The sequence below is a fragment of the Aspergillus fijiensis genome (genome assembly GCF_003184825.1).
Source record: "Aspergillus fijiensis CBS 313.89 unplaced genomic scaffold BO72scaffold_13, whole genome shotgun sequence".
In the NCBI taxonomy this organism is placed as follows: Eukaryota; Fungi; Ascomycota; class Eurotiomycetes; order Eurotiales; family Aspergillaceae; genus Aspergillus; species Aspergillus fijiensis.
The window spans coordinates 472,159-497,099 of NW_024468989.1; the positions used below are offsets into that span (position 1 = coordinate 472,159).

Consider the following 24,941-nt stretch of genomic DNA (forward strand, 5'->3'; position numbering starts at 1 on the left):
GAGCCCCCGAAATCTGAGTGAGACGTTGAAGCCCGAAATGCCTGTTCACGAATCACGAAATCCCAGATTCCGGTTCAGCAGTCATGGGCTGTGGGCGACGGAATCTCGTGGAGAACCCGATACATGGTCCAAGTCCGGGGGTGCTCGGGCCCCATCGCTCATACCATGGGTCTAGCGTTGGTTTCTTCTCTGCAGAATAGCCCTGCTTACCATGATAGAAAGAGAGCTTGGCTCTTGGTGTCTGTGTCCAGAGGCTAGTAAGTCTAGCTGGGGGTGAAGAATTGCTCTAGGGCTCCCAAACACGAGGGAAGTCCCGCCGCGGGTTTGGGGCCTTCCCACCTCAATCCCGTTGCCCAATGAGCTGGCCCGGAAACCACCGCGGGTTTCGCGCCGTTTCTTTCCTCGTGGCCTCATCGCGCCTACGACAGACTCAGGGAGCTGTACGCTACGGCACCAGCGGGGTTGACTCTGGACTCTGGAGTTATCCTTTAATTCCGTTGCTGGGTCGGTGGGTGGGTAGGAATTCCAGTCCTCAATCAATTCCACAGTGAATCCCGCCTTTCTTGCGCTCGCCCCTGACCCCGCTGTCCCCGTTTGGTCTCGTCGCTGGTCGCTGGTCGCTGGTCTCTAATTCTAGGACATCGGTCGGAATGCCGGGGTGGATGTCTGTGCTGAATGCCTGCTGACTACTACAGCTGGTCTCTTGCTTGCCACTTGTGGGGGTCCCAAGTAAAGTCTTTCGGGCTGTTGTAGAATACACCCTAAGTGATTGGGACGGATCCCCTGGTTAGTAGCCAAAAGAAGTATACCAGGATCAGCTCGAATCACAGCACGTTCACAGTGATCATCGCATGTCGATCGATCTGAGCGATCTTGAAGCTCATGTTCTCTTTAGGATAGGGAACCTGACGATCGCGGATTTGGCGGGTGTCTACAAATCCCTGGCTCAGTGGCTGTCAGCACCAGCCTCAGCCAGCCTAGCCCTAGCCACGTGGCGGTCACCTGATCATAGTATCCTCATAGTTTGTAGTAGGGTTTGTACCTTATCGTTGACGATACTTGCAGGTATATACTTACAATAGGCAAGGAAGTAGATGAGCTTGTTTGGTCTGTAGGTTCAATCTTCTAGGGCTATCTAAACAGTAATCTATGTCTATGGAGCGCCGAATCCATGTTCTGTGTCTCCTAGGCTATCGTCGTGAGATGAATATATATATACACATATACAAGTATGTGTACGTATGCATGCTATGCCATGCTGCAATCATAACCAAAGAATAAGCTCAGCACTATGTCTCAACGAACAGCCTTGAACAACTAGAAATTAAGATTACACTCATCATATCAAAACTAAACTCTGCAAACCCTCTAGCGTCAACTCAGTCCCCAATCCTACCATCAGGGACTCAAGGCTTAGCCGTGCAAGGCTCTACGGAGCCACTGCTACTCTGGCCACAGCAACCACTCACCCCACCTTAGCCCCGAGATAAGCCCCAAGGGCCGTGCCTGGTGCCTTACGGTCCGAACTTGCCCCCGCGAGACCCCGGCTGATCAACGTCGGTCCGTAGGTTTCGACGCTACGAAGTACCGGGTCTCAGATCGAGGGACAGGCTACTGCGCGCGGTCCCTGCAGGGCAGGCTAGTTGCAGGCTAACTTTGAGGTCGTCGCACTTAGGATAAACATCTTGATCTACGGAACCTTCCCTTTGCCCCATCATCACAACGCTGGTGTGTATCGAGTCATGTCATGTAATAGAACCACCCCAGCACCCTGAATACTGGTGCCAATACCGGTCAGTACCCTCATGCTCAGATCCACGACTCCTCACTCAACGCCCGGAGCGACCTGACCACTACCCTGGCGAGTATCCAAAGTCCAGAAGTAGGTAGTCATCCACGTAGGTGATCACCATATACACACTAGCTTCAGCTCAAGAGAACACTCACCCCCGCAAGAAACGAACTACTAACCCCCAACGAACACCAGTGACTCGTGAACATCACCCGAACGGAAAGCACATGGCCGAGCCCAGGTGGAACACCCACCCACCCAGTAGAACCACAAGGATAAGGCAGACTCATCCCTCTTTCTACGGTATCTAACCGGGATTCAGCCCGGATTTCAGACCACAGTCCATGTGTGCACTCTCGCCCACTAGTCCCATGGCAGTACACAGCCCTCCACACGCATCTACCTCATCACTAGAGAATACACAATGTACACAGCAAAGACCCCACGGAATTGGACTTCGGAATTCAAGTCATGTTGAACCCCCCTCGCCCTTTTCCTTACGCTCTAGCCAATGGCAGATCACAACCAAGCTGGACACGTTAGTCAGAGAGAGGATGAGACATGGCCTGGGTGACAGGGACGGGTCATGGTTAGGGAATGCTCGTCGGGGTTCAACTTTCAATTCCGGGAGCTGTAGTTTCAAGCAGGAGGAAGGGTAGATCAGGGAGGAGGCTCAGGCAGGTGGCTTAGAGGGGAGTCTAGGGCTGAGCAAGCTGCAAGGCCCTAGGAGAGGGAGGACAAGAACAGGGACGGGGGCAGGCGCAAGCATACTGCAGCAGGGACGAACGGATTTCAGAACCCCAATCCTAATCCCACTTCTCAATCCCCCTCCAACTAAAACTACTTGAGACAGAGCGGTCGCGTCTTCTCACCGTATATAAGTGCACCAAACCAAGAAGCATGGAAACCACAATGCATTCCAATCCATAGTTGTATAGATAGTACCCAAACCCGCATAGATACCAAAACACACATCACAAACCCAAACCCCCTCTTCCCCCCAAAAACCCAGTAGCCCAGTACCCCAAATCCCAATCCCATCCTCAATCCCGTATCCATCAATCCCCAATCCCCAGCGCAAAGTACCGTGGAGTGACAGTATGGGCACCTACCTGTAGTATGCTAGCCCCAATACCGAAAGCTCACCGCCACCGGATTTCGGGATTCGTGGGGTTGGCGTGGAAGTCCGGAATCCGGTGCCCCCCAAACAGGAAATCCGGTTTTTCTTTGGGTTTGGTTTGGTTTGGTGTACAAGGCTGCGTAGGTAGGGTAGCTACCTAGTACATACCCTTCCTTCGGGCTTTTCTACAATGGAAAAAAGATCTTTCTCACTCTGGTTGACTCGACGGATATTTTTTTCTTCTTCTTACTTCCTTACAACAATTCTTGTTGACGGGCCGAATGCAGCAGAGAATCGGATTTCTTCAATGTGTCTTGGGACTGGGGTTTTGGATAAATACCGGTCGAAGGTCTCCTTTCTTTCTCTTGTCGATCGTGGAATATCAAGCATAGAGCAAGAGTATGGGGTGGGCAGCGGACTCGTGCCGCTGCGCTGCAGCGCGAAACCCGACGGTCGGTTTCTGGCTGCAGAACAACAACAACTATCGCTTCAAGTGAATGACATCATTCCCGCTCTCTGGAATGATGCTCGGGGTTTATTTGAGATAAGTTTCCCTACTGGTTTCCTCTTCTGAGGGCTGATGCTATGGAACAGATCTTGAATGCAAAGATTTGGATTCGATGCCAACTCTATTCGACATCCAGCATGCATGCATCGGCATATCAACGGCATACATGCAATCAACGATCTAGCGTGTTTATAGACGCAATAGACGCAAAGCTTAACAGCACGACTCCAATACGCCACCCCATCATCTAAGGATTCTGCGTCTTCAAGTCCGGTTCTATCTTCCCGACAACCAAGAAAACTATGATCCACCACAGGTGGATCATATCGACCCACCCAGTACCTGTTGAAGTTTCTCCCCAAGACTGTTCACCCACGTGAGATTTCGCAGCGTATGGAAGACCTCCTGGAGCTTAGCGCAAATGGCTCCGTCGCGGTCTCTGTACGTGTTGCAGATATCAACGCAGAGGCTCAGTGGAATGTGGGTGAAGGGGTGAATCTATGCAATGTCAGTCCCAGCTCCATATTTGCGACTGAAACAAAGTGCTAATGTTCTTACCTTGAAGGAGTTGACTTTGTTTAATATATTTGCCAAATGGACCATCTCCTGCGCCTCCAACAACGCAGCATGGCCATAATCCGGGAACGGCGACATGTCGTCCTCCGGAATGAATTCATATGATGTGAGACTGAGAGTGTGATAGAGGTACAGCGCCGTCGTCGACGCTAGGATACGTGTGAAAAGAAACATAGGGTCACTGTTCTCAGTGAACTTGGGGGTATTGAAAGAGAGGATGTTGATTCGTTGCGTGATGGTGTTATGGATCCATTCGTGGCGGTCATGAAAGTTGGAAGAGTCGTGTGTGAAGGTGTTCTCGAGACTGGTTTGGTAGTGGTGGATGACGGCGCGGCCGCAGACCGTCGTCGTCATGATACATTCAGCAAAAGGAGAGGTCAGGCGCGGCCCGCCCGAGGTGATGGCAGTGGAGAGAAGCTCCATATCGACCCGCTGTCCACTTTGAAACTCTGCTTCGGGGGCAGGGAGGCGAGTGGAGATCTAGTCACAGGGTCAGTGGGTGTTTTCAGGAAGCAGAAAAGGGACGCACCAGGTGCTCAATCAGCGTCAAGGGTCGACCATCACGCATGCTGAGGAATCGGTCCAAGCAATACGCCATCCAGAACATCCGCCGTCGCTCCTCGACCACCACCCAGTCCTCACAAGCAGCAAGCCTGGGCGACGATGGCGCATCAATCTCATACAACCGCATCCGTTGCACAAGCCGGAAGGCATACCCCGCCCGAAGCCACCCGCGTTCATCGTACGACGTTATAGACTCGTGCATCACCAGCAGAATGCACGCCTGCAAGTTCTCGATCTCTATCTCGTCGATCACATTGTCCCCGAGCATCTGCAGATCCACTCGAGATCGTGCTTCGTGGTAAAAAGCGCTGGCTACGTGCTGAAGCTGCCCGGAAAACGAAGCTGCCAACGTCCACATGGTGTATTGAAGAGCAGTCTTGGCCTCACTCTTGACCCGCTGGCGACTCCAATCCATATACCGGCCTTGATGAAGAATGGGGGCAAACACATGCACTCGATCGAAGTATAGTTGGTCCCTACCAATGGTCGGTCAGCAAGGGACATGCAAATTCTGAGGTGCAGCCCCTTCTCGTCTCGACTCCCTCTAGACCTTCTGACCGAATGAACAGGAAGACTCACAATTCTTCACGCATCCACATCGGGACCTCCGTGACAGACATCAGCAGTTGCGGCTCCGTGGGCGGCGAGTCTAGCAACGGCTCAATCCCCTCCGGTGACAGGAATGGGATCTTGTCCATCTTAATATTGTCCAAAGTCGATTGCACTTTGTAGACGCTGTGGTGGACGGGTTCCTGCAGGAACAATCCATGCTCCTTGCCAAGGAGAAGACGCTCCTCAAGTGCTGCTGCTGCACGGTCAGACTCTGCGAATATCCAACATATGTTCACCGACAAGGACGCTGTCAATCCGGTGAAACATACCCATGCGCTGCTGCAGCTGCTTTAAGTGGCCCCGTTTGGGGCCTCGCTCCGACCGGGTGGCGGTAAAGTGACAGATGACTCCCGTTGCGGTACATACACCACAACTCGGGGTGCGTCGATCACACCGCAATTTACGACGACGACATTCCTCACAAGCTGATCCGGGGCTCTGTCGGGATTTCCGAAGGACGGGAGACTTCTGCTGCTGGAGATCGGGTGGAGACTGCGATGCCGACTCGGGCTGCAATTGGGGGGATGTTGACGACTCCCAATTCATCGTGAAATGATGAGAAAGGTGATAATGACAAGACAAGGTGTTGTCGTTGCCACGCAAGGGCGGGTGTTGTGGGACTTCGCGATGGCGGTTGAACTCGAAGATAGGAAGCGTGGTGGATGAAACGCGTTCTTTAATGGCCGAGGAGAAGCCCCATTCACAACGCAAGTAAGCCGGACCCTGGTCTGGGTTGCCTGCCAGGTGCTCTATCGGCGGTTCTGTTGTGATAGAGCTGAAGGAATACCTGGGGGATTGTGGAAAATGGGTAAAACGGAAGAAAAATATGCAAATGAATTAATGATTAATAGAAAGGAAAGAGGGGTGCGTGTATGGTCTGTCCAGATTGGGAAGGGGCACTTAGCTTAGATAATATCGAGGCCTTCCTCTCGTATAGACGGGGAGATTGTTGAGACTGGCCTAGCATTAGCTGCATGATCCGTCCATCACTCTCCGGCTAGAAGGATTCGCCGTTGCTTTTCGCCTTCACTCCTGGTCATGGGGGCCAAAAATTCCCTCCCGCCCGACAACTGGTATCTCCTTCTCTCCCTTTGTCGCCTTGTTGCTTGCTTGCTTCCTGGGTTGGTGAATACAAGACTGCCATCATGGTGAGTACTGGGAACTCCCATCCAGCATCTCTTTTCTCCGGGAATTTCCGCCTGGTACAAACGTGACTACTTATTTGGAAGATACGCTCTAATACTTTATATAGTTCTTGGAAGCGCTGCAAGTTTGGCTAACAAGTACTTGCACTGACAGGTCCCGAAATCCGTTCACAGTCCGAATCCCGTCCCGACGGAGTCGACTACGCTCGATCAAAAGACTTTCTTTAGCGGCAGGGGAGAAGGCTTTTGAGGCTAGTTCCTCTATGAGCATCGTGTTGGCCATGATGATGTGCCGGAAGTAAGGCACCTAAGCCCGTAGAGCATGGGCAAAAGATGCTTATCCCAACTCCAGTCTCTCATCCATGTGAATAGCACCATGCTGATGGATCTTCGGACTTATTGCTTACGGTACGATCCGAAGAATCGCTTCTGTTGCGCGTACGCTTATCAGCAATCACTGCGTGTGCACACATACACACATACTCGCTGTCCTCTTGCAGAACACTGACAGTGAAGCATAGACCATATGCGGCCGAATAATCCCAGTCACAGCAACGTGGTAGTCCCAGGATCATGCCAGATCAAAGTGGCATTTTTTTGGGCGAATTCTTCACTCGTTGATCCCTGCAACCCGACGACAAACAGAGCCTTGCCCCTCACACTCACCTGGCCCTAGTCCCTAGCTCGACCCTACCAGACACTATCTGAAGCTCGGGACCACAATACCCTCCGTGCCCACCTATGCTAGGGACTCATTCTCCTCTGAAACATCGCAAAGTAGCAGCCACTTCTTCAGAATCCAATCCCAGGCCGTCACCACACGACCAATCTTTATCCTTGCGATGAGTCTCATGCGGAATGCGTTTTGATTTGGTGGTCGCGGCGGCAACATATTTGGCGGCATTCGATATCGGACATTTGACGGAGCTGCGGTTTTTGGTTTGTCTGTGAGTAGGCAACCTTGCAAGACTAAGCTTACAATGCGAAAGGATTACCCGAACTGAAAATTAAAAGGGTATTTGAAATTTTCTAGCACGAATATTCGAGATAAGGACCAAAGATGCTCTTGCAACAACCTTAGAGAAGAATAGTTGGCATGAAATGATCCCCCACTTTCCACCCCACTTTCCTCCTCCAGCACGTTCCGCGTGGGATTTTGTTTTTCTTCCCTTTCACTTCTCTTTTCGTTTGTCTCTTCCTATCCTCGATTCAAAGCTGCAATGGAGATTTTCCCTACGGTCTAGAACGATCGTAATCCATTCATGGGTATACGCCGGCAGTCGCAGCCACATGGTGTGTCTCCACTGACTTAGCCCACCAGTCTATGACCATGTAGTAAGTGATTTGCTTTTCCAATGTGCGTTCTTTTTCAATCTCTATTTTTCATACTTATCAGAATCTCATTTTCCCCTACATTCTATTTTTTTCTCCGCGTGGACACATGGCTGACGATGACTGACGGATACAGGAGGATCTGGACGATCTGTCTGGGGACGCAGAAATACCGATCCCACGTTCACGACTGGTCTGATAGCGATGATCGACAGAGGCAGCTTCCTCATCCCGGATAACCTGCCTTTGCCCCTCACCCTTCTTTTCGCGATTTTTCTCTGTTACTGGGTCTGCAATGTCACCCAATTCGAGCCTCCTCGGCTCGAAAAGCCAAAAATAAGGGTCTGTGCAGGTCAGGATCGGAGCAAGCGGAGATCGCCGAATCATCAGCTCGGATGGCGCTGGCTTCGCCGTGACGATACCGGGCTAGCATTGATTTGGCAGGTCCTGTGAATCGATTGGGGCTCCAATAACAACCTGTCAAATGTGTCTTAGTGGGTTCTGACTAGAGATTCCTGGAAATTATCCTGGGGCAATCCTTTCTCTGAATCATGGCGGGAAGTACGTAGTTCCCTGGGAAGCCGCTTGCTGCTGCGGTGCCATTGTCGCACTGTTTCTCTCTCCATCGCGAGGCTGTATTGGGTCAGCCCGCTCGGTGAAGAAAGCAAGCAAGCATTATTTGAACGTTTGTTGCTCGGGTTTCACAAGCTGACCGACCAAAGACCTTAAGGTTAAGGCGCCCTGTTATATGTGCCAAGGGCGGCGCTTGGTGGAAGATACCGTACGTTTGCGCGTTGGTTTGTCTCTCGAAAATCGCTTGACAGAATGGCAAAGTGGTACTTCGTAGAGTAGAGTGTTTCTGACAGGCGTGACGCCAAGCGGGAAGGATCCATGCGCCAAGATCGTCGTCCAACAAGATCACGGACGATGCGATGGCTCCGACTCCGACTCCCACCTTCTAAGTTACTGAGTATCTTCCTCCTCGGCTGCCGGGAATCGATCTTTCGGCGGGCCGGCTTGTCCGTCCGTCCCAATTGATTAGGCCACTGAGTCTTTAGTCGACCCCGTTGTAGTGTCACAGCCCACGAGGCTGAAGGTTACTAGCCCACCCAGAACTCACACTCTCACGGCTAAATCCTCTATTTAGAGAGAGGGAGGGCTTTTGCCGGTTTGAAGGCAGAATTTCTACTGATTTACGTGCGTAAGTGGCGTTTGATCTTTTTCTCGTATGATCGGCGTGGTGTGGTGCTGATTTGCATACTTACAAAGGCACGGAGGCGTTGCAATTAAGGTGACTTTCGGGTTTGAGTTACACGTCGGGCAGCATGCCAGCACAACCTCACTGCTGCTGCAGATGACAACATTGTCGCAGATTACGAGGCAGATGCAAGTATAGTGGCAATCTCCAGTTTTGTACTCCGTACATGACAGACAATTGCTGCAGCGTGCAAATTTTCATCTCGGCGTTCCGACAACCCGGCTAGGTTGAGCACTAAACTGGATGGATAAGACCCGAGCATATGAAGCGATAAGCTAAAGTGCCACGAAGGGAAAAGCGTCACCTGTTGTATGCACGCACTCGAAGGAGGTTAATATACGATCTTGGCATTTGGGCTTGGCGAATGAAACAATGGCCGCGGCTTTGCGCACTTCTCCGTGGAGCATTGGTGGCTTGCAGGCTTGAAAGGGCCGGGCCTCCTGGCGCCTCCCGCTCTTCCTTTCCAAGTTCTGCGCGGAAGTTGCCCGGATGGAGAACAGTCTCCTTTCTCGGGTGCGGAGGTCCTGCACCCGTGCAGTTCACTTGAGGCCTCTAGCAATTGAGAAGCATGTTCGAGGAGATTCAAGCACCGTGGTGAGCAATGGCATTCCTGAATCTGACCCCCATGCTCGGAAATAGATGTCCAGGCCAAGTCTTCACGGTAGCAGTCCCGAGAAAACACATGCCGATCCACTCCATGGAGAAATTTGCTGAGCGGTCAGTGCTCACCTCGAGGCAAACGCTGATAGGCCGTTCTCCGCGACTTAATAACGCAACTTTCCAACTCGTTGCGCGGTGCGGGGCTGTCTACAGCGACCACTCGACTCTAAAGCCTCGAGTCGGTTCCACATACGGATATTGGTCCACGAAATCCTGCAGCCTTCGGTTGAGGCTCTACAGGGTGAAACACTCTTCGGTAGGCACCCCTCGATACAGCAAAAGAACGTATCCTAATTGAGCTTTAGTGCTTACGGAGGGCTGTGTTGGCGTACGCGACCCAAGAAATCCTAGTCTATGTGGCTGACTACTATAGGCCAGTTTGCCAATGTCACGTTACGCATAATTGCACGTGCTATAGATTCTGACCGGGCAGATATTGATTGCCTCGAACAACTGGAATGTTCTACGTCCAGGGCGAGCGAGCCTAGACAGGTAGTTAAGTGTTGTGCTTATGTCGTTTGGAATACACGAGAACGCAACCACTCACGCATGGGGGTCGAGCATGTCGATCGCGACTTAAGCTTTACTGCAGGTTCGCCGAGGTGACTGCTCAAGATGCTAGATTTCAATGTGCTTTCTGACTGTGAGTACTTATGCATTCGTACGTATAATTTGGGTCCCAAATCCACCCTCTTTGGCTCGTGGTGCTAACTGACACACACTGCCTGTCAGTTTAGGCTAGTGTCTTGTCGGAAAGTGGGTCCGACCATATGATAAAGTGGTTAACCTCCAGAAAGGCTAGCATTGCGACTAGACACCTAGGATTGAGTCTAACGTGCTGTATTTCGCTGAACCGTCGGGACAGACCGACGGAGTCATATTGGGCTACGACCAGTCCAGCCTGGCCAGGCATCGAATCTCTGCGGGTAAATATCCCGGTTAAATGGGTTGATACTACACTACTACTCATAGTTTACTAGGCAGTCAATCATGGTTTCCTAGAACCACAGAACCACCCAATATCCCTCCGCGCAAGGTTACAACCACAAGCGCCTCCCCCCTCTTCCCGGTGGTCTTTTGTGCGAGAAGCGATAACGTTCTCTTCCTTCCAACTTTAGCGATATTAAGGTGGTATTCGTCAGCCCTCGCGTGTCAAGGTAAATTCTACGCCGCTGGCCCCTATTGGGGCGAGATCAAGCCACTACGAGACTAATCCACGCACGTTGCACACTAGTCTCGAAGGTTAATCAGAGCCTTAATCTAACTTGCTAAGTACGAGGTTCCAAACTAGCCCGCAAGATACGATAAGTGAACAAGGTAAGCAGCCGTTGATCTGTCAGACTGTCACCATCTGCGTTAGACCTAACCATGTGGCGATCCAGTAACGAGGTTCGCGCACCGTTGACAGCTAATTTTGGAAAGGGGTGAGGATTGCACTGCAGTTGGTAAGATTAAGCGAAATTAGACTTCTGGATCCTCCTTCAACTTCATCTCGCACACTCAATCTGGCCCTGAGGCTCAGTTGTTGGCGGAAGAAAGAATGCACCAATCACAGAACCTACGAATGGCGACAGTCAGCCGTGTCCTTTTTGTCATGCCTCTGTGTAGGAAATTGACTTATCTTATGTTCATTTCATCTAGGATGCCGCTCTTCCTGTTGATCGAAGGTGAAGTGCTCAACATCCTAACACCATCGCGAATATCTCTCACCGAAGCTATGATAGTCGGAAGGAACCGGAACTCCATTCATTCCCAACCTGCTGCGATCTCGTATCCAGAAGCGAGCACAGGCTTTCTGCGTCCCCATCCCCACAACTTGCGCAGTGTCACCTCAAGAGTCTAGGTGTCGCTGGCGGGTCTCTCGAATCTTGATGCCAGTCTGCGGATCTCCTCCAGGCTTGACAACGGTTCGGCCCGATCCGGCCTTGTGCGACTTCCAATTCAGGTTTGTATCGCTGCGCGATGGAAATGAGGACTCGTGCTTGGTGACTGGTATGCCATGCCAGTCAAAAGAGCCAGTTGTTCAGTTTCCAGTCATCGATCCTGGTGGTGGAGGTTTCGCGTCTAGCGGGCGCCATAGTATTGTTCAGATAAGGTAACTAGGTCGGTCGCGACGGCAAGCATCGCAGCGTGCATAAATCCACGCTACTCTTAGTAGGTAGTACGTACATGAAGAAGTACGTACTTAGTAGTTACAGTAAGGTGCTAGTCTGCAAGAAGAATAGCATTAGCGAACTGGCCAATGAGAGGCTTGATAGTTCTTGACATTGTGGAAACTGCTGTCTCAACAACTTTCAAGGTGGACCGGTGGATGCGTAGGGTATGAAGGAATGAAAATAGCAAGGTCCTTCCGGTCGTCCGCAGATTGTAGCCGATTGTCGTTCCCTTTATTGTTCCCTCCTACGACGGAGCATTGCGAGGTAGGAGAACAGTGTAAGTCTGTGTCTACGCGTGTTTCTGCTACCACGGAACATCCACTACCACGGGAAGTTCACTGCCAGCAGTTCTTGGGGGCGTAACTTGACTTTCTTGAGTATGAATATGACGAAGGTGTGGTTTGAAGATGCACAGCATGAGACAATCATAAGCTCCTTCCGCCCCCTGGCACCACCGCTAATATAATCACATGCCTACTTTATCTCTGTAGTACGGAGTACTGTGTGCGTATTTACTTACTTAGCTCGTACATAGCTGTACTCGTTTGTACTACTACTACCAGTGAGGCAGCCCAACCCAGCACGTGCTCTAGTTCCAGATCTCAATCGGTGTTACCGAGCCCCCCCTCCCGACCGTTCCACCTTTTTGTCTCATATATTCAAGGTTGTGAATCCTCCGACTCTGACCCGCCAGTCCAGCTAGATACTTATGCCCTGGCCATGCTTGGCAATGGGGACTTGCTCGTATTTCCGCCGATCCCTGTCCCATCGGGCTGCCTTGCTTCTGCTTTGGGGACCTTCTGGTTGCCCTTTCGTCCTTTTCGTCCTTTTCGTTTGCGCATAGATGGCTTATCCGTACAGTCATCAATGCTGATTCACCGTGGCAATGAGGCTGTTGTCGGGTTGTTGAAAGACCCGGCTTGGCGGTGCACCAGTGGATAGGCTGTTATCATGGAGTACCAACAAGGTTGTTCATTTGCCACGAAGTCATAAATATCCCTTTCGCTGATTGACTGATTGACTGGTTGGCACACAGCATTGGTTTGAATTGATGGCAGGTTCTGTTCACTCACAACCATTGAACTATATAGTGACTGTGATTGGAGTAGCAGGCGCTGCCAGCTTGAGAAGATCGACAAGGTACTGTGATCCCTCCATCCTTTCTACGAATGGGACTAACTAGCCCTGTCTTCAAAGTAAGTTGTTTTCATTATAAGCTAGCTGCCAGAGTCAACCATCATTAGGTCATCCCGGAAAATGATTCTCAATTCAGCCCGAACCAAGTCCGAGAGTTCAACGAGGAAAGCACATGGTCCAACAATTCCACGTGTGGAATGCCAGAACGGCCCCTTCGGCCGGTGTGAAGGGCTACATGAGCTACCAGCAAGGGAGTACTAGGTACAGCACAATGCACACTAGATGGGAAAGCACAGATGTATCAACTACCGTCTAGTGCAAGTTGTGGTGCATGGGGCGGCCCACCGTGACGTTTACCATTCAGCATCCCCCCACCATACCCCCTCCCCCTCCTTATCGTGCAGCTCTTCAGGAATCGGTCTACCCACCCATCTAGGATTGCGGATGGGTCACGTAAATGCAGTCGCTCACTCAGCTCTAGTCAAGCTGATTCCGCAATCCGGGGGTCTCCTGCTAATGATTGCCGTGCCACGCGGAAGTCGACCTCCACTACAGTTTGACATGCTGACAACGTCTCACTTCAGGAAGACAATTGGCCTTGTACTGCGGTACAGTGAAATCGCGCCTTTCTTCAGGATGTTGATCTAAAAATCCTTTACCTTTCACAAGTACCTCAAGACAGAGGGATTGACAGGTGACTCACCCACCTGAAGTAAGGCGTGGCATGGAGCGACTGATCCTTCCACCCTCGAACTCGCCTTGGCCACCATCAGATCGAGCCTCCGCCCACCGTACCAACCACACAATCGCTGCATATACCGGCGGGGCGGCAAGTCTTGGGTTGAGACGATGTACAAGGGGCCTTGACTAGGTTATCGAGCCATATGGCTCCTGCTACACAGGGTCCTTGAGTAGGTAGTCGTGGAGAATGCCCGGCTTTTACCGCCAGTAGTCCGATTAACCACCGCATGTTTGTGAAAGGGGACAAATAAAGGCTGTCTCCGATTGACCTCGTTATTCCCTATGTATGCAGTCAATAAATATGGTTTAGGATATTCCATGGAAGCCATGAGGCTAGTGCTGACAGGATGGATTTACCTGTAGGTAAGACAGACGCTAGAACAAGTTCGGAGTTGGCAAAGTCCGAGTTGGTGAATCGGCGGGTTGGTGGGCTGGGCATGGGCTGGCTTCTAGGTGTTCCTTGTTCTCTCCCCCCCCGTTCCCCTCCGGTTAGTACGTACCTAGTAGTCTACCGACTCTAGCCTAGCTGTAGTTTAGTCGGCCGCCTGGAAACTCGCCCGCAATCCCAGTCTTACCACCTCCACTACTTTCTTTCCCTTTCACAACCAAACTCCTCCTCCTTCTCGATGTCTTCTTGATGATCAACATCACCCTTTCCTTTCCTCTCTTTCGACTAGATACTGTGATCTGATTTCTTATTTTCTTTTTTTGTATACTGTGCGAAGGAATTAACGCGGCGAAAAATAAAACGCCACTCAACCGGTCAAATGGCCTCGACAACTAACAGTATAAATGGCGAGGCTGTGGCCGACCCCGTCCCTATCGCCGTAGATCACGACTCGCCTCAGGAAGACACCTACCCTGCTCCCTACGGTCGCTCTTGCTTTAACTGCTCTCAAGCCAAGTGCAAGTGTATCTATCCAAAGGCAGGCGGTCGTTGCCAGAGGTCAGCTTAATTTATCCCATTCGCCGACCTCGCGCATACATGCATCTGTTTGTTCAAAGGTGGTGGCATTAACCATCCTCTTTCCTTCAGATGCCAACGCTTGGATAAAGAATGTCGCCAATCCGCTGCCAGTCGACGTTCAACCACGCGCAGGTCGGTTACCTCTTCCAAAAGCTCGGCCAAGATCTCTCGCCTGGAAGACAAACTGGAGGATTTGGTCTCGCTGCTGCGCGCGGGAGTCCAACCGAATAATGTCACGACCACCACCATGCTCGGCCTGCTCGGACAGCTGCCGGACAACCAGAACTCGTCAAACAGCAACGCCGCATCCCCTCCCAACATGTCCGACATCCCCATGGGCAGCAGCTCCGGACCCAGCCCAGTCTACGCCAGCCGCAACACCGGTTCCGCTTCCACCCCGGACACTAGCATTTCGGACAGCGGGGGCTCGTTATCTTCGGGCGCATCGTCACTGAACGCGATGGAGCCGTCGGGCTTGCAAGCAGAGGAATTGCTCACATTCTTCCAAACTCAAATGCTTCCTTATTTCCCATGCATGTATATCCCTCCAGGCACCACGTCGCAGAAGCTTCGGCGAGACCGCCCGTTTTCGTGGCTGTGCATCATGGCTGTCACGTCCCGGAGCAGCGCGCAAAGTCGCCCGCTCTTCGATAGAATCAAGCACATTGTGTCACAGAAGCTGGTGCATGAGTACTCGTGTCGTGACCTTGACATCCTTCAGGGACTCCTGATCTACCTCGGATGGTAAGGCACCCCGCCTCAGGCCGGGTTTATGGGTGGCTGACCTCGATTGGCTCAGGTCCAATCAGCAAGTTTATAATAAAGCCAACGTGCATGTATTCACTCAGCTCGCGAACGGCATTGTCTATGAGATGGGTCTCTTCAATCCCGAAGCAAAGGGGAAGCACGTACTCTTGTGTGTACACACGGAAGCACACGAGGACCGCGCAGCACCTCCCAGTCAGATCATGGAACAACGCCGGGCTGTCCTGGGATGCTTCCTGCTCACTTCAATGTATGCTATCGCCCTTCCTACTGTTGAGGCTATATGCTAACATCGATGCTAGCATCGCTACCTTCTTACAACAAAGCGATTCTCTGCGCTGGACATCTTACATGGACGAGTGTCTCCGTCTACTCGAAGAGCAGCAGGAAAGCATCAACGATGAGATTCTCGTTCAGCAGGTTCGACTTCAGTTGATCAATGATAAGCTTAGCTTGGGAGGGTTTTATGGCGCGTCATCTACGTCCCGGGAGTCGATGCGACCGTCGCCTGCTGTATACATCCGGCCGATGCAGGCTCAGCTTCAGACTCAACTTCAGGGAATTATGAGTAGAGTCCGACCCAACTCACAGGGATACAGTCAGTAGCCATTGATTCTTTGATCTTCAAATTAACCACTGACCAATATAATCCAGAGATTCTTCTACTGCATCACTACAACACCTCATTAAGCCTTTACGAGTCCGCTCTTACGAAAGGTGCCATTGCCTCCATCACAAACGTGAGCTACGAACATCTCGACTATCTTTATGGTTGCCTTGAGGCTACCAAGTCGTGGTTCGACGTGTTCCTGAGCATTCCACCGGCGGAGTATATTGGGTTTCCTTTCGCTATCTTCTCGCAGATGGTGCAGAACCTTGTGACACTCTACCAACTGACGACCCTGGACAACTCCGTTTGGGATACGACCAATGTCCGCCGAACGGCAGATATCATACAGATCATGAACATGGTGATATCCAATATGGGTCAAGTGGCGTCTCTCAATGGTATTGACGGTGATCCTGGTGGCGACATCTTCTCAAACATCGCCAAAACGTATCAGGCCGTACGCATGGGCTGGGAGACCAAGCTGGATCCCACTCCGCTGGGCTCACACGCGGCAAATTCGATTCCGTCGCTGTCGGTTCCAGCGCTCTCAGAGCCCCCGGATGCCCTGTCGGTGTCAGACACCTTTCCTCTGGTCGAGGATAACGACTGGCTCGCGGACATGCTGAGTACGATGGACAGGAATAACAAAGGCCCAATGGCTGCTATTCCCGGCGTCCCAGGCGTACCATGAGGCATGATGTGACTGCAACCGATTCCAAGTTGCCTCTCATCTGAAGGCATCCCATTATACGCACGGTCCGAGGTGGCGCGATGGGCTGAAGCCAGGCATTAGTAGGCCTCCGCTTCATCCTCATTGGGAGACCCCGCTGTCTCTACTCACGGGCTTCAACAGCGTCCTTTCCCTGCAAGGCAGACTACGCCGAGTTGGACGGCGTTATAGTCAAGGAGACTTCGTGTCGCCGGGACTTCTCGATTCGACGTCTATGATTTTCATGAAGATACTGTAATAATTGATCGGACCTGACATACCAGGGCTAGATTTGTTGGCGCGGGGGTTCCCTTTTATTTCGTCCTTGCTCCTTGGAAATTTGGCATCTGGCTTAGATTCCCCTTGTGCTTGTGGATGTGTATCTTAGCGTTCGTCGGGTAGCTATTGGATAACTAGACTTTGGTATCAATTATGGTCAATCACTATCAGCGGCGGCTTGCTGACTACCAGGTGGCTGGCGGTTTTGGGCCTTGGTTACTCGTGCTGAGTAGCCATGGAAAGAATATAGACATCAGGGCCATAGGTCTAGTTTATCTGGCAACTCTTGATGAGTTGGAGAGCCATATTCTAAATGGCCTAGTAGAAATAGACGAAGAGTCAATCTACACACTTTTGGCGACTGTTTCTCAGACTCGGTGGTTTCGACTTACCTGTGAAGTCTCTTGGACTGCATTGCTATAGAGGTTATTGGATCCTTGCCTTTTCATCTCTCCATGTCCTAGAAGAATACTCTGGGTAGTGGTTGAGGAGTCACGCTCCAGCGGAATGGCAAGCGTTCAGTTGTCCAGGGCCACAAAAGTACATAGACCATTCCACCTCTTGCTCAGCACTTCCCAGCAAAGGTACACTCCGCCGTCTCTGCTCGACAGGAAGACGCCTCCATAATACCCCGGGGAACTTCCGGGCTCCTGTGAGAGGAAGATGGGTAGGGTATTCTGTCTGTGTATGTACAGTATGCGTCTTCCGTCTCGGCTACTTGTATCTACTTCAATGGTAGTAGGGATAGGGCACAGCACGGCACAGTGAATGATGTCAAGGTTCACATGGGCATACTTAGACATTAAAAATAGAAAAGGGACATGCGATGAGAGGGATAGTTGATTGTTGTAAGCTCGTGGTACCTCCCTTGGTGTGGATCGCTTGATGCTTCGTGGCGTAGAATTGGGCTCTGGTTTTTTGTTGGGGGGTATAGGTTATGGGATTGATGCAGTGGATGCGTCTGGTTGTCTTCTGGTTCATGATGGGGGTGTTGTATGATGACGTGATGGGAGATACGTTAGGGATTAGGTTGGTGAGAGGGCGTTTGGCGAGCAGGGGTTTCTGATGCCATGGGTTTTCACCGATTTGGTTTGGTGTTCGATGATGCCGTATACGTATACAGATCAGCCGAGGTGTGGTTCGGGTTTACTAGCTCGTGGGTGCGACTCCGTCGACCACGTGGCGATGATGCGAGGTTGACGGTCTAATGCCGTCGATCATAAAGAACTCTACATAGAGAAAGAAAAAAAGGTAGGCAGGTAGGGGGTTGGTCGTTGCCATTCTCTCTCCGAGACGGAAAGACAAAAACACAAAAAGAAGAAGACACATGCACCCGATGGGGATTGAACCCATGACCTTCGCATTACAAGTGCGACGCTACTACCACTGAGCCACGAGTGCATCTGTGGCGAATTGGCTGCCGAGTGCGGTATCAACCGCACTCGGCGAGCGGGAGGGGAAGAAAATGTTAATGTTGCGCTCCGCAAAAACAACTTCCCAGGAAGTTGGTGATCCCAATGCACCGAATGGGGTTTGAACCCACGACCTTCGCATTACGAGTGCGACGCTCTACCACTGAGCCACCGGTGCTTGTATGACTAATACCCTGCCCGGGTAATGCTATCATGCTAGATGACAATGAATGGAGTGAAAGAAAACAGGCTCGAAGCAGGACAAAAAGAAGAAACTGAATGGTTGCATCTGATGGGGATCGAACCCACGGCCTTCGCATTACGAGTGCGACGCTCTACCACTGAGCCACAAATGCTTCAGTTGGTATGAATGGCGACTTGCATTACTTATGTATCTAAATGGGAAAAAGGCGAGTCTGGGAGGGGCTTGGGGGTGATGGTTTGGGTGCTATCTTGTGGGATTTGGGGTGGGTTCTGGTTTTTTTCGTTTATATTCCTAGATTATCTGAGTACGTAAGTTGATATAATTGGCTTTTGGTATTGTGTGTTCTTTGTCTTGGGAGCATGCTTGGTGATGAAAGGGCGTCGACATGTACGATGGCCAGTAACATATATGCAACCGAGTCGGGACAGTCCCCGGTCGTCTACCACAGGTAAACAGGCCAAAATTGTTGCTGAAACGCACTCAGCCCACCGAGTTGCGTATATTATATCGTGATATCTCATCGACTATTATAAAATAGGTATTGTTCATACCGGGTTGTCTGCAATCACAACCCCGCAGTGGACTGCAGCCAACCCTGCAAGGCTGCAACATCCACAATGTACGGAGTACGGTAGATAGATCTCATCGACCACCCCCCAGTCAGATCTGAGACGGCCATCGATCACCCAAGGTGCCTCCCGCCTACCGGCCCAGTAAATACTGCAGCTGGTTGCTAACAGTCACTAGCTCGGCCGATGCCACTCTATCCCCTACAAGCCAAGACTTTCTCGAAATACCTGCGGAACCCCAAGATCGAAAAGCCTGCAGCCTTGATATCGCCGAATGGTGAAGAACAAGGTAAGTTACTATACGCCGTGGGGTCTAGATCGGGAGCGGATTGATGTTTACCCCAAAGGAAAACAGAGGGGGATAATCTCCCCACCAACGATGGTGGTGTTGTTGCTGCAGAAGTAAACCCCCTCGGCGGAAGCAAGGGCCGGGCCAGATGTGAGGGTCACTGTCAATTGACTCAGAGTGTCAGACATCGCTGGATGTGCGCGAGACCTTCGCAGATGATGACGGTCTAGGTCTCCATGAAGGTCGAGACCGGTGTGAGTATAGAGGTGGCATTGGATGCGGACGGCGATCATAATCTCCGTCCACGTCCAATGCGGCTATATCACCATCAAACCGAAACCCATCCCTCTCGACATGTCAAAGCGAGTGCATAATCAGTCTGTGAGGCCGCATGGAATCGGAGTACCACCAAAAGACCTAGAGCCCCAAGCAGCGCGAGGGCGGTGGGTTCCTCGGCCTATACAGGAGCAGGGGAGAAGGTCAGCTTTCGTCGTAGGTAAGATACCACACCCAACACCAAGCCCCAGAGGATGATTGGTGAGTCAAGTTCACTCAGATATATTGCCCGACAAATCATCGCGAATGTGCATAGGAATTGAATGGGCATGCTTCACGGCAGAGCCTGTCGCCTAAAACGGGCCACGAAAGGTTTCCCAAAGACTTACACTTTCGAGGTGCCGTGGGCCAAGATGTCAATCCTCTTGGACCATCCTGTCATCTAGATACTGGATAAGCCAAGAAGCTGTCACCATTATGCGATCGGCTGGATTGACGCTCGATGCACCCTGCCGTTTCCCTGCGTCGAAAGTGATACTCGACATGTCGCGCCAGACAGAACGCGACCCCAAATTGTCCGGTCGATGATGACATATTTTGAAGTAACACGACCGACCGGTTCAGGGTTTGACACCCACTGCACTGAACCCTGTTGCCCAGCAGGCGGAATTCTGAAGCATCCCCTGACACACACGTGTGCGCCATAACCTGGTGGCAGTGCCGGTACACAAACTTACAATGTTGGCGGATGCGCCCTGATGTTTCAAGGGCCATGCCACTCGCAAGAGGTGTTAGGGCATCAGTCAAAATGTTTAGAACGTTCCATGGGTCGTGTGCACAGAAGTTGCTGTCGGAGAAAAATTCTGACAACTTTCCATACTCATTCGTGTCATTTGGACCAACATATTGGGACGTCTCTCTGGCATCCAGAGCCGAGTCGAAATATGGGTAAGAGTGTCAGTGAGCCTGGAACCACGGGTGAGATGACCGACCCCGACTTCGGGGAGGAGGATGAGGGGGGGCATGGATGGCACGATTCACCGGCCGGACCGAACAAACGGGACGCTGACTCCATAACTAGGCACTGGCGTTTTTCTCCCCTTCTCACTTCGCTCTTTCTTCTTTTCCAGGTTCTAAAGTTCTAGACTCGACTCCATCGTCGTCCCCATCATGGTCTCCATCATCGTCAAAGCAACCAAGGGGAAACAACGAAAGGCAGAAAGTGATCAACTCATTTCCACGCCCGTGTGCTGAGACAATCTCGCCGGGGGGGCAAAAGTGGACAGGCGTCTCGTCTCGATCACCCAATCTCCGCTTTCCAGTTGGGGGGATTTGGTCCAAGGTGAAACATTAGCGGGCGCCAGGCGGGCTCCAGATGGGCTGCCGAGTTGCCAAGTTTTTAGGTCGTCAATCATTGCTCTGGTTTGTTGGCTTCGTTTACTTTTCCTCGCATTCTAGGACCGATGAGGAAGTCAGTACGGTTACTGAGTAAGATTATGGGCTCTTTTTTTTTTTTTTTTTTTTACACTAGGATTCCTTGTTGATTACTAGGTATATGTGTAGGCCTGCTTTATTTCTTGACGCTCATTTGAAAGTGTTTGGGTGTATAGTGGTTAATCTCGCCGAGTTCCGATGGCTGAAGTTTAGTCAGGTCCCGAGTGTTGGCGGCTCTCCTGGTTGACTCGTGTATTGTGTGCACCACCAGTTGTCCACGGGCATGCACGGACATTAGTCTACCTCGTCTGGTCTTTATCTTCGGAGATTAAGACCAAACTGTCTCGACTCCTTTGAGTGTTTGTTGTTCCTCGTTCAGCTGACTGAACAATTAATTCGATAAAGCCGACACTAGATGATGTGAAGTGGGTAGACAATGAGGATAAAGAGCCATTCAAGCTACTATCCATACAATCATCCATTCACTCATTCAATCCATCCACTTATCCCCATCGTCAATCAAGAAAATGATAAATTCCGCGATGCGCAATGTAAAGATGGCCCAAGTGGAGCCAGCACCACCACCAATCACTCAAGTGATCGACTCTGATTTGCCCGATGGGGGACGGTACCTGAAACGGGCGGCGGCATCAACGCTGTTACTCGTCCCAATCGGGATTAGTGGCAGCCAGGGGGAAAGCACAGGAAACCATTCAATGTAAACGACCCAGGGGTTGCAACAACTCCTGCAACAGGAAGGGTAAAAAAAAAAAAACAAGAAAACATGAAATAACGAATCAACATTTTTTTCTTGGACTCTGACACCATAAGCAAAGAGATTCCTTGTGTTCCCTTGTGTATCAGAGCAGTCATGAGTAGGAATGTATCGGAGTGGAAGCATGAAGGATTCTAAATGATCTTCTCCGGTATGTGGTTGGGAGATCCCACGAGGAGGCGTCCATCGGAATGGACGCGTGAAGAGGCGCTTAGTCGCCTGGATATTAATGACCAGCGGGGACCTACCTCTTAATTTGAGCGTGCAAAGAGATTGAGCTCTACGTATGTCGTCTACGTTTTCTCTTGGGTGACTGGAAGAGAAAAAGGCGATGCCTCCCACTCTCCCACCCCCAATCCCCGGCCCGCCTCGTCATCGAGATCGGTCTGAAAAGACTAAGACTATAATCACTCAACAACTAAACACCCACTATTCACTACTTTCTCTGAACCCACTGGTCTGGTGCTTCTGAGAAAAAGCTTCCCCGTCCGAAAGTAATTTACTTTTAATTATCAACGATCGCCCGACCCCACCAGGGACACGCCGCCCGCTGGAGCCCTTCTCCTTTCCGTCATTACCTGCCCGCCCCAGAGAGATCCCGCCGTCGCCGTTCCAGACTATATTATCACTTCCTCCTCCATCCCTCCCCCATCTCTTGTCTTTTTCTTCCTTACCGTTGGCCTCACCTCACCTCACCCCCCCAACTTTTGCTTCTTTCCCTCAACTTTGCCGTTGGTACACTTTTTTCACTCTTTCAAAAAGTGTTTTCCACGGCGGTCACTCTTTTCAACCTGTCTATACGCACCCTGGTGATACGTACATACTTTCCCTCCCTCCAACGCACCCACCTCTCTCGCAGTCGATCTGCTTGTTGTTTAACAGAGAACACTCTTCGTGCTTTCGAGTCCTTGCCTGGTCCATCGGTCAAATAGCTTCCCGGAGAAGTCGTTGCTTGCAAACGGACACAGTTGACCTGTGAAAACACATCTCAATCTTCATCAAAACAGTCAAAACAACATCAACCACTCAACATGCGTTACTCCCTCGCTCTGAGCGCCCTCTGCGCCGCTGGCGCCTTGGCCCACAATGTTGACAAGCGTGCCTACGTGACTGACTGGACGGTCGTGACCCTGACCACCACTATCACCGAATACCCCGCTGCCGCCGCTACCACCGCTGCTGCTGCTGCTACCACCACCGCGGCCACGAGCGCTGAGCCTGCAGTCCAGGTTGCCGATGTCGCCGATGTCGCTGCTGAGGCCTCCACCGTTGCTCCCGTCGCTGCGGTTGAGACCAGCTCTACTGTGGCTGTCCCAGTTGTTGAATCGACCTCGATTTCGACGAGCACAACCGAGGCTGCCCCTACTGTTGCTGCCACCACCGAGGCTGCTACCACTGAGGCTGCGACCACTGCGGCCCCAACCACCGAAGTTGTTGCCACCACCCCTGTTGTGCAGGAAGCTGCTGCCAACGGCGCCTGGACCACCGCTTGGACCTCTTACTGGACTTCGTCCTGGACCTCTGCCGCGGAGCCCACCACTCTTGCAACCTCCACCTCCACCACTGAGAGCGCCAGCAGCACCGCGACCGCCAGCACTGCTTACCAGTCCGCTGTTCTCTACAATCACAACATCCACCGCAGCAACCACTCCGCGAGCTCCTTGGATTGGGACTCTTCCCTGGAGTCCAGCGCTTACACGCTTGCTGCTAAGTGTGTCTACGAGCACGATACGTAAGAAAGCCCTCGAACCCACGCTCAAGATCGATTGCTAACCATTCACAGTACCATTGATGGTGGTGGCTATGGTCAGAACATCGGTTACGGTGTCGAGTCCAGCGCTATCGGCGAGATGATCACCAACTTGATGTACAACGACGAGATGGGCTACTATGCCGATCTGTACGGAGAGGCTGACCCCGACATGACCTACTTCGACAACTGGGGCCACTTCTCTCAGATCGTCTGGAAGGGTACCACGAAGGTCGGTTGCGCCACTGTTACCTGCCCCAGCCTGGGTAACGTTGATGCTGCCGAGGCATTGCCCTTCACTGTGTGCAACTACAGCCCTGCCGGTGAGTATTCTCTGAGACTCAAACATGATATGCGGTTGACTAATGGTGTGAAATTAGGTAACTACGCCGGTGAGTACGGCACCAACGTCGGCAAGCCCCTGGGCAACGCCATGTATGTTGCTTCGTAAGGATTGAGACGTGCTATCTTGTTTCGCGCGACTGTGTTCGGAGACGACGGTCCTATAACTTTCCCGACATGCAACAACCAGGCTCTCGAAAGCTATGACGAGTAGCTGGCCCTGATTGTGTGGAGTGAATCTGTCGACATGGTTCGAGTTATGCCTTGGTGTGAACTTCAACCCCTGTGGCAAGGATATGGGACTACCCCCGGATAATTGACCGTACGCGAGCAAACCAATCGAACAATGAAATGTCTGACACTTTCTCGGTCTTTTCCTTTTTGCATCCTGTTCTTCTTCCCGCTTTCTTCATGCATACATGACCTGGTTAATGTTGACTTTGCGTGTATGTGTGTTTTCTGCCCGTTGCCTTTCCATTTCGTGCTGGTATGGTGCCCGTCCAACTCCGCCAAGCTTTTTTGTTGACGTGAAAAAAAGAGTGAACGATCTGCAGTGCCTCCATTCCTCAGCCAAGCCACACCCATGGTGGAGACTCCACTCGGCCAGACCTGGCAGCACATGTTGGGCGACTTTTATTTTCTTCTCTTGTGCATATTTACTCACCTTGGTTCACTTCATGAAGCCACGTTCATTGTAGTGCCATGAATTATTTGATTGACCATCTTCTCGTGCTGTGTGATTTAGCTTGCATTCGGGTGTTTTGAGCGTGTATCTTCTCATGTGGCTATGTGTGCCCTGAATGCTGCATAAGATTTGATACTTATTAATGAATTCAATAATAACCTGATATATGAAGTAATAGTGGGTAGATTGACTGATAATGGCACTGATGCAGTGCTAAGCAGTTGGATATATGAATCTCTCCCATGGAGTTTTGTTTCTCAAGACTACTTGCCT

General features: G+C 51.4%; 5 protein-coding genes and 3 non-coding genes across 8 annotated transcripts; 4 read left to right on the forward strand and 4 right to left on the reverse strand.

The window, feature by feature from the left end:
- Positions 1–3,552: 3,552 nt before the first annotated feature.
- On the reverse strand, positions 3,553–5,467 carry BO72DRAFT_446267 (fungal specific transcription factor domain-containing protein). Its single transcript, XM_040944254.1, has 4 exons — positions 5,140–5,467; positions 4,526–5,036; positions 3,979–4,476; positions 3,553–3,918 (listed from the first exon to the last, which is right to left on the reverse strand). Exons 1-4 carry the CDS (start codon positions 5,256–5,258, stop codon positions 3,742–3,744), a joined length of 1,305 nt encoding a protein of 434 aa, XP_040803468.1. The 5' UTR covers positions 5,259–5,467; the 3' UTR covers positions 3,553–3,741.
- A 2,165-nt stretch (positions 5,468–7,632) lies between these two features.
- On the forward strand, positions 7,633–8,208 carry BO72DRAFT_45178 (uncharacterized protein). Its single transcript, XM_040945575.1, has 2 exons — positions 7,633–7,652; positions 7,789–8,208. The coding sequence occupies exon 2, from the start codon at positions 7,854–7,856 to the stop codon at positions 8,100–8,102; it is 249 nt and encodes an 82-aa protein (XP_040803469.1). The 5' UTR covers positions 7,633–7,652; positions 7,789–7,853; the 3' UTR covers positions 8,103–8,208.
- Positions 8,209–12,904: 4,696 nt separating this feature from the next.
- On the forward strand, positions 12,905–13,569 carry BO72DRAFT_45198 (uncharacterized protein). Its single transcript, XM_040945622.1, has one exon. The coding sequence runs from the start codon at positions 13,143–13,145 to the stop codon at positions 13,506–13,508; it is 366 nt and encodes a 121-aa protein (XP_040803470.1). The 5' UTR covers positions 12,905–13,142; the 3' UTR covers positions 13,509–13,569.
- A 1,246-nt stretch (positions 13,570–14,815) lies between these two features.
- BO72DRAFT_457121 (fungal specific transcription factor domain-containing protein) lies at positions 14,816–16,634 on the forward strand (the record flags this gene model as incomplete). The annotated part of the gene is made up of 4 exons (XM_040946315.1): positions 14,816–15,312; positions 15,368–15,583; positions 15,636–15,931; positions 15,988–16,634. The coding sequence occupies 4 exons, from the start codon at positions 14,816–14,818 to the stop codon at positions 16,632–16,634; spliced, it is 1,656 nt and encodes a 551-aa protein (XP_040803471.1).
- Positions 16,635–18,259: 1,625 nt separating this feature from the next.
- Positions 18,260–18,332, reverse strand: BO72DRAFT_t78. Its single transcript has one exon. It is a non-coding gene; the product is annotated as a tRNA-Thr (tRNA).
- Positions 18,333–18,449: 117 nt separating this feature from the next.
- Positions 18,450–18,521, reverse strand: BO72DRAFT_t77. Its single transcript has one exon. It is a non-coding gene; the product is annotated as a tRNA-Thr (tRNA).
- A 106-nt stretch (positions 18,522–18,627) lies between these two features.
- Positions 18,628–18,699, reverse strand: BO72DRAFT_t76. The gene has a single exon. It is a non-coding gene; the product is annotated as a tRNA-Thr (tRNA).
- A 3,846-nt stretch (positions 18,700–22,545) lies between these two features.
- Positions 22,546–24,211, forward strand: BO72DRAFT_45295 (CAP domain-containing protein). The gene is made up of 3 exons (XM_040945858.1): positions 22,546–23,623; positions 23,675–23,964; positions 24,022–24,211. Exons 1-3 carry the CDS (start codon positions 22,923–22,925, stop codon positions 24,090–24,092), a joined length of 1,062 nt encoding a protein of 353 aa, XP_040803472.1. The 5' UTR covers positions 22,546–22,922; the 3' UTR covers positions 24,093–24,211.
- Positions 24,212–24,941: the final 730 nt, after the last annotated feature.

Bases quoted from the DNA above. Each gene is read 5' to 3' on its own strand.
- BO72DRAFT_446267 (XM_040944254.1), bottom strand. From the start codon at position 5,258: ATGGACAAGATCCCATTCCTGTCACCGGAGGGGATTGAGCCGTTGCTA. The intron at 4,477-4,525 runs GTGCGTCCCTTT...CCCTGTGACTAG, and splicing joins TGACGCTGATTGAGCACCTG to ATCTCCACTCGCCTCCCTGC. The intron at 3,919-3,978 runs GTAAGAACATTA...GACATTGCATAG, and splicing joins ACAAAGTCAACTCCTTCAAG to ATTCACCCCTTCACCCACAT.
- BO72DRAFT_45178 (XM_040945575.1), top strand. From the start codon at position 7,854: ATGATCGACAGAGGCAGCTTCCTCATCCCGGATAACCTGCCTTTGCCC.
- BO72DRAFT_45198 (XM_040945622.1), top strand. From the start codon at position 13,143: ATGGGAAAGCACAGATGTATCAACTACCGTCTAGTGCAAGTTGTGGTG.
- BO72DRAFT_45295 (XM_040945858.1), top strand. From the start codon at position 22,923: ATGCGTTACTCCCTCGCTCTGAGCGCCCTCTGCGCCGCTGGCGCCTTG. The intron at 23,624-23,674 runs GTAAGAAAGCCC...AACCATTCACAG, and splicing joins TGTGTCTACGAGCACGATAC to TACCATTGATGGTGGTGGCT. The intron at 23,965-24,021 runs GTGAGTATTCTC...GTGTGAAATTAG, and splicing joins GTGCAACTACAGCCCTGCCG to GTAACTACGCCGGTGAGTAC.